Source organism: Dermacentor silvarum, chromosome 2, assembly GCF_013339745.2.
Source record: "Dermacentor silvarum isolate Dsil-2018 chromosome 2, BIME_Dsil_1.4, whole genome shotgun sequence".
Taxonomy (NCBI): Eukaryota; Metazoa; Arthropoda; class Arachnida; order Ixodida; family Ixodidae; genus Dermacentor; species Dermacentor silvarum.
In genome coordinates, this window is record NC_051155.1 from 146,724,679 (window position 1) to 146,739,669 (window position 14,991).

General features: G+C 46.5%; 2 protein-coding genes across 5 annotated transcripts in view; one reads left to right on the forward strand and one right to left on the reverse strand.

Moving 5' to 3' along the window:
* LOC119441883 (rap guanine nucleotide exchange factor 4) overlaps nucleotides 1-14,991 on the forward strand; it is a 531,616-nt gene that overhangs the window by 114,336 nt on the left and 402,289 nt on the right. For both annotated transcript variants that reach the window (XM_049661695.1, XM_049661696.1), the window contains exon 2: nucleotides 541-710. In XM_049661695.1, coding sequence (XP_049517652.1) covers nucleotides 676-710 — 35 coding nt within the window. In that variant the 5' untranslated portion in view covers nucleotides 541-675. The remainder of the gene's footprint in view (nucleotides 1-540; nucleotides 711-14,991) is intronic.
* LOC125943181 (uncharacterized) overlaps nucleotides 1-14,991 on the reverse strand; it is a 122,191-nt gene that overhangs the window by 24,921 nt on the left and 82,279 nt on the right. The gene's annotated exons all lie outside the window — the stretch shown is intronic.

Consider the following 14,991-nt stretch of genomic DNA (forward strand, 5'->3'; position numbering starts at 1 on the left):
ACGAAAAGTGCTCTGAAAAGCGCTTTAAAGCATCTTATATTGCGCGAGTTACACCAAGCTTGAAATAAAATGAACCAAGGTGACCTGTACTCGGAGACAATTAAAAACGAGCGCCTTTCTCACATAACTGGCGGGTAAGCGAGCTCACCAGCATCCCTCGCGCTTTTAATTTCTAGTGCTGTACGTTTAAATGTAGTCTCAATAAATTCGTTTGTTCAATAAAAATGAATAAGAGATCTCTTTCTAACACATCAATCCTTTTGAGATAGTAAAACATAAAAAGCTGCCTTTCAAACCCTCGCCTCTGCTGTTCATCATTGCTCACGTGAGGTGAAAGGCTCGAGTAGCAGACGTTAGGCAATCTGAGGAGGTCGTTTTTTTTTTTTTTTTAATCATGCTTCGAAGCGTCACCGGTAGTTGCCGCTGTCGGCACTTTGGTTGCTTCATTCTCGTGATAAATCTGGGAAGTGTTAAGTGTGGTGGGCGCCCCGCTTCCTTTAAAGTACAACGCTTTAAAGTCTTTTCTCTGCTTTATTTCAGACGCCCGCCGCCGTCGCGGACGACGTTAGCGGGCGACGCTGAGAAAGCCCAAGGCTGCCGGGGACGAGGTTAGCGCGTCAGGTGCCGCCATCTGTGGCGCCCGCCAAGCACTACAAAGGTCGATGCGGGAACGGCATGGTGGCGGTATGGTCGCACAGCATGGACAAACGGTAAGGCGGCAGCTTTTAAAATGCATATATATAAAACATTGTGATGGCGGCGGCCGCTAAAGCCTCGTGTGTGACGGAGGTGTGCCCGCTCTGACTGCGACGTTGTGTAAGAAGGTCGACAACTTCGTTGTAATGATGCATAGGATAAATAAAAGTATAATTATCGTTCCCAGAGCCCCGTCCTGCCCACATGACGTCAGTGCTCAAAGCCCAGTGGCCTTCTCTCACTTCAAAGGCGTGGGGAGCCTTCCCTGAATGTTTTGCTGTCATGGGCTCAACTTGAGTCCTAAAACTTGAGTCCTAGGAAATTTTAACGCATAAAGGAGTTCTTGTTTTTGTCTTTTTGTGAGATGTTTTTTTCGCCCATAAATGAGAAACTCTCAGCTAAATAAAAAGTATGTGAAGGTAAGCTCCATACATTTAATTTGCCCAGTACAGATAACAAATATTAATAATTTTGTTCTTCATATAAAGGTTTGTGCTGGAATTCAAAATAATGAAATAATAACACTCGCCTTTTTCCACTGAGTAAACGTTTTTAATGCTATAGGGAGAAGTCCAACGGCTGTCGGAGTGTTTGTCAAAGAATAGATATTGGAAATTTTAGCTTGCTGGTTCATGACCTTCACTTTGCATAGCGCAGACGGAACGACCACAAAAAGAGAGATAAGACGACACACAAAGCAGTTTGTGTGTATTGACCTTCTTTTTGTGGTCATTCCGTCTGCGCTATTCACCCCAAAGAATAGAATTGCACTTGCATGATCCACAAATTTCCGTGAATCGAATCTCTATCCACGTTAGGTTTAGTGAGGGTGATCGCCTAGAAACAAAATATGAAAGGCGTTCTGGCGTTTCACCACTGGCGAAATCGACAGACTTGTGCAACCTTTCAAAATCACACCCAACGGTAACAGCGACAGTGGTCTTACCTAGCCCCATTTGATATCCTCAATAAACCTAGAATTCCGGCAAATCGAACAAAAGAAACATAAAGTATAAATGCTTTAGGTTTCTTATATTTGAACCCCGTGCTGTTTATTATTTGACTATTTGCTGTTTATATTTGAACCCCGTGTTTTAAAGAGGTCACTTTAAAAAAATGACATTTGCGCCAATAACTTTCGAATGTCATGGTTCCAAAGCCAAACCCCAAATTGTGACATTCAGTTCATATTAGACTGATGCGTGATACACGCATACAACTCAATAGATTGATTTATGAATCGAGATCGATAAAGTGGCAGATAAGTATATCCAGCTTTATCGAAGATATCGATGAAGTTGAGGTCGTTACACTTCAGGCATAGGTAACTGTACAATATAAACATAGAACTTTTAATGAGGGGAGTGAAGATGAAGGAGAAATACGCAAAATGCTAGACTGCAATAGAGGCAGGGAAACGTGATTAGCTTAAACACACTAGGTATCCGTCCTGTTTCAAAAACGATGTCAATAGACATAATCATTATCAGCCACCTACGCTCTCACGTGTTGTAGTTTCGGCATCGCGTAGTGCTGCACTGTCTTGGTGGTGTTACTATAGGCAAAATAATAACAAGAGCTTAGAGGCGCAACCCACAGCCCTGTTTCAAAGGGCACGCTCATGTCATCCGTACCGTCCAACCATTTCACATGTTAGGCTTTGACACGTTCGAAACGAGAAGCGATCTCGAAAACTCCGCAAGATTATCAACAATGCTATTTCGTCGAAGAGGCCTGATACTTAGCGAAATTCATTTACAGAGCTTTGAACGAAGTGAATTCTACGAAAGCAACGCCAAATTCAGTTCGAGGCGGGCGGCCAGGGCTGCCGCCATGTATTACGCAACCTACGTAAAGCAACACGAGAGCAAGCACGCAAAGTCGGTAATGTTAAGTATGAGAAATAGCGTGCGTACGCTAAACGCGTTCTGCGCAAGCTAATTTCGATCCCTGTATTCCGCTAAGCCCGCTATTACGCTAAACACGCTAAACTAAAACTGTCTATTGCTTCCATCCACCTTAAATTCCAGCGCGTCTGGAAGGTAGTCTTTTCCTAGGGCTTCGTTGGGTGTGCTGGTGGTGTCCCAGCTAAAGACTTTCGTCCCAGCCACAGTTACCTTCGGTAGCATATACAGTAACTCTAGCCCCAGTTAGAGATGTAAAATTTCATGAAATTTTGAGGGCCGTGAAAAAAACTGGTTTCTTTCGTGTGTTTTTTAGAAAAATACTAAAAATTGAAAAGGCCATTGCGCACAGAACTATGAAAAACTATGAAAACCACACATATGTATTTCTTTAACACTGAAAATAATGTAATTGTTACATCTTTTCATTCCAAAACTCCCAAGTGCATCCGGGTTCAAAATCTAGGCACGATTTCACATCAAGGCATTTATTTCACATCAAAACGTCAAGACCGACATTTTTATCAATCTGCGTCCGATTGATTTCCGCTTGACGCGTCAACGCTTCGCTGTGCAGCGGTCGAAGCCTTCCAGACATTGAGGTTCAAGTACACAAGTTCTTGCACGCGACCCCCTGCGAGCCTTTTGCGTAGCCTGGTGTACACATCTGCAAACTGGGACCAGTTTCTTTCACATGCCGCAGAAGAAAGGGGAATCTGCATGCAGTACGCGACAGTCAAGGGCTCTCAGGGTTGGTTGAAGCAAAGTCCTCGCCACCATGTGGATGGATCCAGGTGCTTCGCAGACTCCCTAATTCCGTCTTTTGACAAAATTTTCTTGCAGGCTCTGTATTCTGCGACGTTACACTTTTTTTTCAATTTTATCCTCTTAAAAAAAAAACGAAAAAAAAACTGTTTTTTTCCAAGAATGTTCAATGTTTTTTCAACCGCTTACATCTCAAGTCCCAGTACATAAAAACGCCATCTGTCTTCCCTGCGAAGAGATCAATAAGCTCGCTTTCGTTCAGCTTGGTAGAGGGAGCTTCCATTGCTCAGAATGGAACTTCACATTCATGCCCTTGCATGCATGGCCGGAATGCACGGCACCGTGGAGGGGGAAATCATCATCATCGTAATCAGCCTATATTTATGTCCACTGCAGGACGAAGGCCTCTCCCTGCGATCTCCAATTACCCCTGTTTTGCGCCAGCTGATTCCAACTTGCGCCTGCGAATTTCCTAACTTCATCACTCCACCTACAGTCTTCTGCCGTCCTCGACTGCGCTTCCCTTCTCTTGGTATCCCTTCTGTGACTCTAATGGTTCACCAGTTATCCATCCTACGCATTGCATGGCCTTCCCAGCTCCACTTTTTCCGCTTAATGTGTACTAGAATATCGGTTATCCCCGTTTGTTCTCTGATCCACACCGCTCTCTTCCTGTCTCTTAACGTTAGGCCTAACATTTTTCATTCCTTCGATCTTTGTGCGGTCCTTAACTTCTTCTCGAGCTTCTTTGTTAACCTCAAAGTTTCTGCCCCATATGTTAGCACCTGTAGAATGCAATGATTGTAGACATTTCTTTTCAATCACAGTGGCAATCTCCCAGTCAGGATTTGGTAATGCCTGCCGTATGCACTCCTGCCCAATTTTATTCTTCTATATATTTCTTTCTCATGATCAGGGTCCCTTGTGAGTAATTGACCTAGATAAACGTACTCCTTCACAGACTCTAGAGGCTGGTTGGCGACGCTGAATTCTTGTTCCCTTGCCAGGCTATTGAACATTATCTTTGTCTTCTGCATAATAATCTTCAACCCCACTCTTGCACTTTCTCGGTTAAGGTCCTCAATCATTTCCTGTAATTCGTCCCCATTGTTGCTGAATACGACAATGTCATCTGCAAACCGATGGTTGCTGAGATATTCGCTGCTGATTCTCACTCCTAAGCATTCCCAGTCTAAGATCTTGAATACTTCTAAGCATGCAGTGAATAGCATTGGAGAGATTGTGTCTCCTTGCCTGACCCCTTTCTCGATAAGCAACTTTCTACTTATCTTGTGGAGAACCAAGGTTGCTGTGCAATCCTTGTAGATATTGGCCAATATATTCACCTATGCATCCTGTACCCCCTGGTTACGTAATGCCTCTATGACTGCTGGTATCTCTACTGAATCAAATGCTTTTTCATAATCCATGAAAGCCATACAGACAGGTTGATTGTACTCCGCAGATTTTTCTATTACCTGGTTGATGACATGGATATGATCCTTCGTAGAATATCCCTTCCGGAAGCCAGCCTGTTCTCTTAGGATAAACTTTATTAAAAAATGTCACAGTTTCTCCCTAAGGGCGAAGCAATGAATGCGATAGCAACACAGCAATGTCATACGATGTAAGGTGAGCGGCTTTGGTAGCAATATAAATTGTAGTAAACATGAGCTGATTAAGTAAGCAGGTGTGCTGCGGCGTAAGTAAACCGACATGAAGAGAGACTCGATGACCACGAGAAGGCGCGTGTGAAACGGTGGTGTTGATGAGAAGCGTTTCCCGTGGGCAGCGCGTGCGAAGGGACATACCTGTAGCGCTGCACTGCCGATCCGGGCAGCATTACATGTGTAGCGTGCGTTGGAAAATGTGGCCCGACTATTACTAACTGAATGAACAAGCGTGGTGTGAGCGCGCACAAACATGAATAGATCACACTGATCATGACTGCAGACAACGACTGTCAAAACGCTGGCAGCAAACCCATACGCTGCAGCGGGCGAAGGTACGTGCGGTCTATCGCTTCAACAGAAATTGAGCGGCGAATGCACAGTGCAGAAAGGTCAGAGCCGTGTGGAGATAAGAGACGGTGCGGTCGAGCGACGAGCGCGGTTGTTGGCAGAGAAGTGCCTCCTCCCCCCCCCCCCCCCCCTGCTCCCTCCGGAGCTGGCTTTCCGCTTCCTTGTTGCCCGTGGGAGATTGAGTGCGTTCGCTCTCCGTGATAGCGCGCGTCCCCGCACGCTTCCGCTGGGGCATACGGCGCGCGGCGAAGATTTTATCTATACGGAACCTCACGGCGACGGCGACGGCGACGCCGACGGCAGAAATCCGGTTGAAGTGTCCATATAATTGCTATCGCAATAAAACGAAATGGGGGAGCCATGCTGGACGGCGGCAAGGTTGAGACTCAGGGGGCCGCAACTCTAGCAGACCAGTCCGCCAGGCTCGTCTGTATATACGTACAAGTTTGTGCTCCTTAATGACATCTCCCACGTTTCTGTCGAGGGAGCTGGCTGCAGGAGCTCATCGTGGGGCGGGTTGTTGGGGCACCCCAATGTTATGCGGTCTTGTCCTGCCTGTGGTAGGCCACAGTTAATACATATATGCAACTTCTAGTTTTTCATAATTGCGGCCAGCCTTCTCGGGCTGAGTATGCAATGTTTTTGATTCCGTCTCAGCGTTGTCGCTTGGGCCCGGGTTAATGTTTCGTCTGGCGGTGGATAGAGCCGTCTTGGTTCTCTGTGCCGGTTGAGCCGGTCTCTGTAGCTGAGCGCCAGGACACTCGGGTTTCGTTCCTGGGGCCGCACCACCTCCCGGTTTATGTTTCCTCGGGCTCTCTGGTGGGTGGCCTCATTTCCCGGATTCCCGCAGTGGCCTGGCACCAAAATGAGTCTGATTTGTTGTTCAGGTTGTGTTAATTCTTGCAGAGCCGTGCTATTTGTGTACCCGGCAGCATATTGCCTTTGGGCAACATGGAATGGGATAGGATGAATTTCGTGCCCTCAGTGCTGGTTCTAATAGCAATTGCTGCTGCTTCTGCCTCCACAATGTAGCTGGCTTGAATGGTTTCTGTCCGCAACGTACGTCCTTATCCGTCAACTGCTGCGATGATGTAATTTCTCCCACCTGCGGGGGTAGCGTCCACGTACGCTGCTGGTATGTCTTTCAGCGCTTTTTTGAGTGCCTCCACCTGAGCTTGTCGGCGTCCCTCGTTTTGGCTACCCATGTCTTAAAGCGAAGCTTTGTACCTCTACCAGCCAAGGGTTCTGTCATGTCCGTCGTTGTAAACAAAAACGATCCCGACGAACTGCTAACAATTGCAGGTATAGCAGTATTACTTGAATTCAGGCATTCAGCGTACAACTAAGCACTCGTTTTCGCAAGAAAAACCACAAAAACAAGCTTCAAAATGATGAGCCAACATGATGGATGACAAGGGCTGCGGGCAAACAACGGAAACAGGCTCGGCGCGGTCCGTAAGATTAGATTGCAGCTGTTGCAAAGCTTATGCAGCTGCTTGAAAGAGGGTTGACGTCATTCGAAACCCTTCCAGCCTAGTAACTGCTTCGGTTCATTTTCTAGACTACCCCACTATGGGGTAGTCTAGTAGTGTATATCACACCGCTCATAAAGCAGTAGTGAACATTGTTGTGAAGTAAATAATAATAAAGGCCGTGGTTAAAGTTACGTTGTAGTGTGTGAAATATCAAGTGTGCCGCAATCACCGTGAGGGTGGCGTAAAAAGCTTCGCTTTCCAACCACCTTCGCAGGGTGGATTGGCGGGCAATTTTTTTGGCAGCGGAGGGATTTTTATCTTGTCCCTGATCTTATTTGGGATTTTATGCCTTATTTCGGGTCAAGTTAGCGGTTTAACTTGAGTAGTTTCAGGACGTCATGTCCTTGTCGAGTTTCATGAGAGTCTCCACCATTGGGATGCTCTTTGCGCTTCAATTATTTCATCTACGGTGTTACGTACGCCGAGTTCCAAGGACTGGTCGTTGCTCACCCGTGTGGGTACTCCTAAGGCCGCTCTTAGACTGACCTAATTGATATGTCGATTTTGTTCATTACATCCTTCCAGGTACAAGAAGGGGCACGGGTAGGCGATCGTACAAATGAAGAAAGCCTGCACTAGTCTGCACGCATAGTTTTTTTTTTTTTTTTTTAGCCTATGCTTCCGTCCGCTTATTCTTCTTAGGAGCCTGATTACTTGTAGTGACGTGGTTTCTAACCTGTTGATGGTCTCTCGAGTCAGCTATTTTTCTTCTAAAGATAGTCAGAGTATATATATCCGTATGATAGGTACTCCTGGTACTGTTTCATTGTTGACAGTGATGTTAAAGGTGTCTCTGATGACCGGTGGGAACTTAGTCTCTAATAAGAGCTCTGATTGCTCGAGAATATTGAATTCCGTTCGGTGCTGTGAACATTTGTACTGTGTCGGCTGCTTCTTGCCGAGCTTTCTTGACATCGTCTGCATTTCCTGTCCTTCTCCAAATTGTCACGTCGTCTGCATATATTGCTGGCGAATATGCGTGATCTTTTCCAACTTTTCTGGTAGTTTTCTCTTTGTGAAGTTAAACAGGAATGGTGACAGCACTGCACCTTGCGGTGTACCTCGTGCTCCGAGTTGTATTACCAGACTTTGGATTCCACCAAATTACAGGGTGGCAGTTCTGTCATTTAGAAAGGCCGAGATATAGCTGTATGTTCGTAACCCCACACATTCATTTCAGCGCGATTAGATAGGCCTGACTTGTGGGTTACATTATCAAAAACGTTTTGCACATCTAATCCTAATATTGTCCTGGTGGCACCGGGAATGCCTGGATCCACTATATATTTTTTTTATCATCAACATATCGTCTTGTGTGGACACCCCTCGCCTGAAGTCCAATAGCGTCGGGGGAAAGAGTTGATTTTCTTCCGTGTGTTAATTAAGCCTGGTTAGGACGACGTGTTCGAGCGCCTTTTCCAAACATGAAGTCAGGGATATAGGCCTTAGGTTTTCAAGCTCTAATTTCTTCCCCGGCTTTGGGATAAAGATGATTTTGGCCTCCTTCCGAGTACTGGGGATGTTACCAGTGTGCCATATCTCATTGAAGAGTTTGGTTAGACTTCGGATGGACTTGCCATCCAAGTTCCTCAGTATCTTGTTTGTGACGCTGTCTTCTCCCGCGGCCGAGGTGGTCTTGAGGTCTGCGTATGCTGCACTGCTGACTTCAGCTTCGGTGATTTCAGCATCTTTTTCCTGTTGGCTCCCTCGTATGGGGGATAGGCAGCTTCGTCGTTTTGAACATTGAGATACCTTTTCGTTAGTATTTTTACGATGTCGTCGTCGTCCGTTCCCTTGAATTTCTGCGCTAGGAGCTTTTGCATGCGCCTTTGTTCGGCCCCTTTAGTGTTATCTGGCTCTAATAGATGCTTTAAGAGCGACCACGGGTTTTTGGAGCCTAGTTGTCCAATAATCCTGTTGCAGATTTGTATCCATTGGACTGAACTTAGTTCACCCGAATATCACTGAATTTCTTTTTCTAGTTCTGCCAACTGTAGTTTGAGGTTTCGGTAAAATTTATTTTTAAGCCATTCTGCTTGCAATATTTGTTGTGTCTCCCACAAGTTGATCAGTCTTGAGTGTGGCTTGAGCCCATCCTCTTCTACCGGGGCCTCTGTAGCGGCTTCTTCTGCATCTTTAATCACCCAGTCGTCAATATTTTTGATTTCGTCCACCGCTTTCCGGTTCCGCTTGTAATTAAAGACGTCCCACTTAGTATGTTGCATCAGAGTTTCTTTCTTGTCATAACCTGTTACTGGAACTGTGATATCGAGTTGGTAATGGTCACTGCCCAGATTGAGCCCTATGTTTGCCCAGGTTGCTTTTTCGGCATGCCTGACAAAGCACAGGTTCAGGGTGATGTTTCTTGTGACGCTATTGCATATCCTTGTCGGCTGTGCAGGGTCAGTGAGCAGCGTTGTAATCCCCCCCTGAGGCCGACTTAATCCCCCCTTTTGTTTAACCCCTTTTCTTTCCTTGCGCATTTGAGTACTGCAACTAAGATGTAAGACGCGCAATCGTCTGCACACTCGCAAAAAGCGCATTTTTTGGCAATTTCCTGTAAAGAAATCGCAATTAGTGCTGTTTAGATGGTAATGGCAAACGGTCATCACCCCCCTCCCCCCTTGGCAGAGATCTTGGGTGCGCTACTGTGCTGGGTACGTTCTTTCTACGGTTAGGCAAGAGTTCATTGTACGAATTTGTATTGAATATTATCCAATTCCAAGTTACGTTGTTACGTTGTACGGCTATCGCTGTTCTTGTTTTTTTTTTTTTTTTTTTTTTTTTTTCTCGTGGAAATGTCGTTGTACGTGGCATATCCTGCTATTTTTGCTTCTCTTTCAGTTTCCTGCAGGGCTATTACGTTGATCCCTGGGTCAAATTTGGCGAGAGCGAATTGCAATGCCTCCCGCTTTTTGGCGAATGACCTGCAATTCCACTGAATAATTCTGACATATCACGCCATCATTCTTGCAGTAGGGTTCAGGCCTGACGCTGACCGAGTTCGTAATCTTGCCGCTGCGTGCAGTACCTGGTCTAGTTTGACTTGTCTCCGTAGTGGGTAAGTGGAATGTCCCCTGGGAGTAGTCTGTGCTGGTGACGTTCAAAAGCATTCTTGCTATTTCACTGCTGAGCATTTCGTAAATTGTATTCAGTTCTCTTGGGCGGAGGTTTGGATCGCTCTCATCCTATCACCTGTTTCTTTCGACATTGTCGCAACGGCGTTTTCTACGACGTCGACTCTTTGCACGGTGTGAGCGGCGTCATCGTCTTTCCCTTGATCCTCCTCGGTTAGCTTTCGTTTAGGGCTGAGTGTTATCTCTGTTTCCATGAAATGCGCACGCTTGGCGACTATTTCCCTAGCAGCGGGTGTAAGGCTAGCAGATTTTGCATTTTCTAGGACTCGGATGTTTTTATTCGCGCCTTCTAGCGGTTGTGTGAGCTCTTTCACTTCAGCAGCCAACTCCCTTACCATGTTGCTGTCTTCTCCCCCTGCTTCTGTCTCGTCGCTGGGGCCCGCAGGTAGCCGCCGAGCGACTCCCTGATCCTGCTCCTGCTGCTCGGCACCCCCGTCAACGCGCGAACTGCTCGCGCCCTCTGTCGTTCGTCCGCAAAATTCGATAAACGAGCTTCTGGCAGCCCTCGCGAGAGAGTGCCTGTGTGCCGCGCGCCGTCAGGTCGACGCATCGGCCCATTCATAAGAGGGCTCAGTGCAGCAGGCCACAGTGGGAACTCGCACCTACCTGCTGGTCATCAGCCGAGAGCACAGTAAATCTCAAGGCCTTCGGCCAGACGCTTGCGTCCAGGGATTTCACCGCCGGCGGGTAATTAAGCAGAGTAGGTGCAATCTGAATAATAGACCTGCGGAAAGCGACGGGCTCATCTGTCTCTCTGGTTTCGCTTAACATGCAGGTGAAAGTCGATCTGGGCCACGTTCCTGCCGTATTTAAAGCAGGTTGTTGAACCAGAAGTGAATACAAGAAACAGTTATTTTTACGCAAACCTAATCTCTCACAATTTTTTACGCGCCGGAAAAATACGGTTCTCGGTTCAGATCTTTTTCGTACATGCTTTGACGGAGCATTTGTGGTTGTCGCTCAGTCATGCTACGCATTTTGGGGCACTCGATCCTGCTGTTATTCTATAGAAGCGTCGGCACAGTTGTTCTAGGTTTCAACCTCTCTCAAGAACGCAATCACATCGACAGCAGCACAGGCTCAATCGATACGGTGGTCCAACTAATGTCCTGGTGAATATAGCTTTCTGAAGCAATATCCAGGTGGTGCTGACGTTCAGTTCTCGCGCTAGCAGTTTCTGCGCGGCGCGCAGCATGCCGTCAGTGCCCTATCGCTACGCCAACACCGCTACCTCCCAAGAGCGGCAATGGGCCTAATGCGCTGTTCTTCAGCTGCTGACAACGAATGAAGAGCGCACTTCGATTACACATGCCTCCACCAGTGGCCGCCGCGTTCGGCGATTGCTGGCACGGTTCGATTGGCTCATGATCACCGTTCCTTCTCTCCCTCCTTTCTTATAAATAGGCCCTCAGCACAGCGCTTTTGCGGGGTACGTGCGCACTTTATTAACGATGATTTACTTTAGGACGACGCAACACAGAAGCAGTAGAAAACTTGAAATAGAAGGCACTGACAAGCAACATACTGTTTCACCACGTTGCTGTTACCGATTTCGTCTCCATGCTTAGGGGAATTTGTCTGAATAAACTTATTGGAAGCGTGTACCCTTCATCCATCCTTTCATCACCAAAAGACATCCGACGAAACTTTCCAAGACCCACGTGTCTGTCTCATAAACAGAATTTATTTTTTCGTAAAATGTCACGCAGCGTTCGTAAAATCGTAGAATTATCCCTAATTCATGAACATTACGTGAAATTCGGGAGCGAGAGAGAGATAAACATGTTTTAATGAGATGCTGGAGATGTAAGCCTGGCTGTTCGCCTGACATGAAAAAATTCGGGAGACTTAGCAGGTATGCAATACTCATCCGGCAATGGCGCGTTGGATAAGCGCTGGAGAAGGTCCTGCCCAGAAACACACTGCTGTAGCTCGCAACACCTCAATTGAGCGTCACCTTAGTGAAGTACTACATTTATCACGCTTAACGAATCGAAGCGACCAGACCACAAAGCTTGCCACTTGAGCGTCAAATCAGTAGGACTTATACCTGGATATTTTAAAGTGAAAAAAAAAATTCGTAGTTAATTATTGGAGCTGCGCAGTGTCGAAATGCTTGAATCACGATTGCTATTGCCTTCGTGAGCGGCAGAACAAATTGGCAGAAATTATTCCATGATCATGGTGGGGCGTGCCACGAACCTCGTTTCTAGCTGCGTCCGAAGCAAAACGATGAAAGTAGCAGTTTTGCATCGAGGCTCACTCCAAAAGGAAATTGTATATAGTTCGAACACGGTTGATAACACAAGGCTTTTGTGGCATTACAGCCAGACCCTATGTAGCCGGCGAATTTGAGCATTAACTTTATATGCAACACCATTTGAATCCTCATCTTCAGAGCGCCAGAAGACAAGTTTTCTTGGGCTGCCTCCGTCATTGCTTCTGCTGCGTGCGTTCATGGCGTCTAAAGGTTTCTTCAGCAACCGTAATAGTCACAAAGCACTAACGGTGGGTACAAAGAATAGTATAGTATAAGCTCAACGACAGCTGAGAAATTTGTTGCGGTGACATGGCGAAAGAAAATGACTGGAAAGAGCACCGACTCTCAGCGAAACTTTGAAGGGTTCCACATTTTTTCGCCTTCAAGTTGACCGGGCCAGTCAACCATCTATCGCATTTCCGCGTGGAAGGCTTGCTTCATGGTTAGTGTTGTGAGAGCTGAAGTGCTGGCATTTTTAGGGAGGGCCCAGGCCCCCGGGGCTCACCTCTGGATCCGCCAGTGCATGGGCTTGGCCTCTTTTGAAGTCATAGACGTGTAGAGCGAAATACGATTTGAAGAAAAACTCGGGAACCTGGATGAAAATAGAGGGGCGGCTAAAGTGCACAACTATCTGTACCTGCAAAGCGTGGACACACATTGAAGGAAGAGGTCAAGGAAGTTGGCAACCGAGTACAGGGTAATTGAAAGTGTACATAGCCAACCAGGAGTCATAAAAAAAAGAAAGTGAGAGAAACAGACACAGTTACTTGGATGCAGAGAATGGAAACAGAAAAGACCATGGATATTTACAAGAATGGGAAGACAGAAATTAGAAAGCAAAATATGTATAATAACACAAAGGGAAGTGCTTTGCTATTAGAGGCTCGAGCTGGCTGCCTAAGGTCAAAAACATACCGGAGCAAATACTGGCAACAAGATGAGGCATGTTCATGCTGCAGCAAAATCCGGAGACAACTCAGCACATCCTAATGGAATGCGAAGGCATTCATCCAGAGAGATCCGTAGGTAACGTACACCTTCCAGAAGCGCTTCGATTATACGTGGACGGAAGCATCAACCGGTCAGCAGTCGAGATAAGCAAGAAACTTTAGAGTATTGGTGGGAAAAAAAGCAGGAAAGATAATGATAAAACTGGACCCCGGTTACAAGCTTACGTAACTCTACAATGTATATTTAGAACTTTTAAGGAAGAGAAAATATTATGATGCAAGCAGAGGCTAGACTGCGATAAATGTAGCAACACTTGATTAGATCAAGTAGACTGGGCTTGCTTTCGTTGCCGCCCGTTACCAAGTGGATCAAAGTCATCAGCATTATCATGTTTTTTTTAATAAGTTTTGTTAATAGTCAGCGCTCTGTCCTCTTTTGCTACCATTTGTCGTTGTTTTTCGCGCAATTTCCCCATATCATTGGTTTTAACCTAATATCGTGGTTTCTGTGAGGCTGGATTATATATTCGATACTTTAATCAATATATTATACGACGTGGGAAACAAAGCGACAACGTGGGCAGAGACTGGAAAGACAAAACATGAAAGTATCTGCTGCCTCTTTTTGCCCTGCTTCTCATTCCTTATGCATATACAAGATCAATCCCCTAGTCCAACGTCGTGCCATATTGCTGTTGTAATCAATATCGTCGTTGTAAAAGTAATCCCATCGAAGTACCAACACGCGACGTCAAAGTCATGGGACCCGAAAGTGGTTTTCTAGGCCACGCGCAGCGTTTTACGACTGAGGGTCGGCTTTGATACGGAAAAGAAAAAAACACCGCATATCCACGGGGTGAATGATGATGAGTGGGCGAAGCTCCGGAGGGAATCATCGGTAAACCGTGAATCTTCCGTGTAATTCGCCCAGTCTCGCCGCACTAAATCGAACGATTGACTTCCAGCAATGACACGTGCCATATGTGACGTCATTCCTATTTTATAACAGCACCCTTCATTATAATTGCACCATCTCCCGCTTAAGGGGACGCTAGCACAAACGCGTTACAAACGTGCAGTACTCTCTAGTAAGGGGGAGAGGCCACAGCGTCTTACGCAGCCGTTTACACATGCCGGAACGTGCACCGCGTTTGCCGACGCCATCACATGACTGCTGAGAGAGTATAACCCCCGTATTCATAAACGCTTCTCGACTTGAACTTGACTTGCCACTGTTGCGGGTCGGGGTTGGAGATTTGCATTTATCCCGCCGCTGCTGCCAGTTTGTTGAGACTCGGGTAGCGTTTAGGCCGGTGATCCTTCAGCCAAAGGGATGAGTACGTCCGGGAGTAAGAGCGAGAGAAAAAAGGGTTTATTCTACACATTTACAGTGGCTCCAAATATGGAAGCCCACTCCATGGGAGAGCACTTTAAAAGTCTCAGCTCACTACATGTCTGTGTTCATATCAGAACACGTCAGGACACACCACTGTACGCAAGGTGTCTCCTATAAAACATCGGTCTTCCCTAGCTGACCCGACTAGGGAATCAGATGACCTTGATGCGGCCACAGACGGGCCGTCTTGTTCGCTGAACTCCGCCTCTAATGTTGCACCTTCGAAGCAAGGACGAGGTAATCCGGAAACAGGGGGTTGACACTCCTTCCACGAAAGTCGGTGACCTGTTTCTTGCCCTCCGACGGTCATCTTGCCAGGGTCGGGAG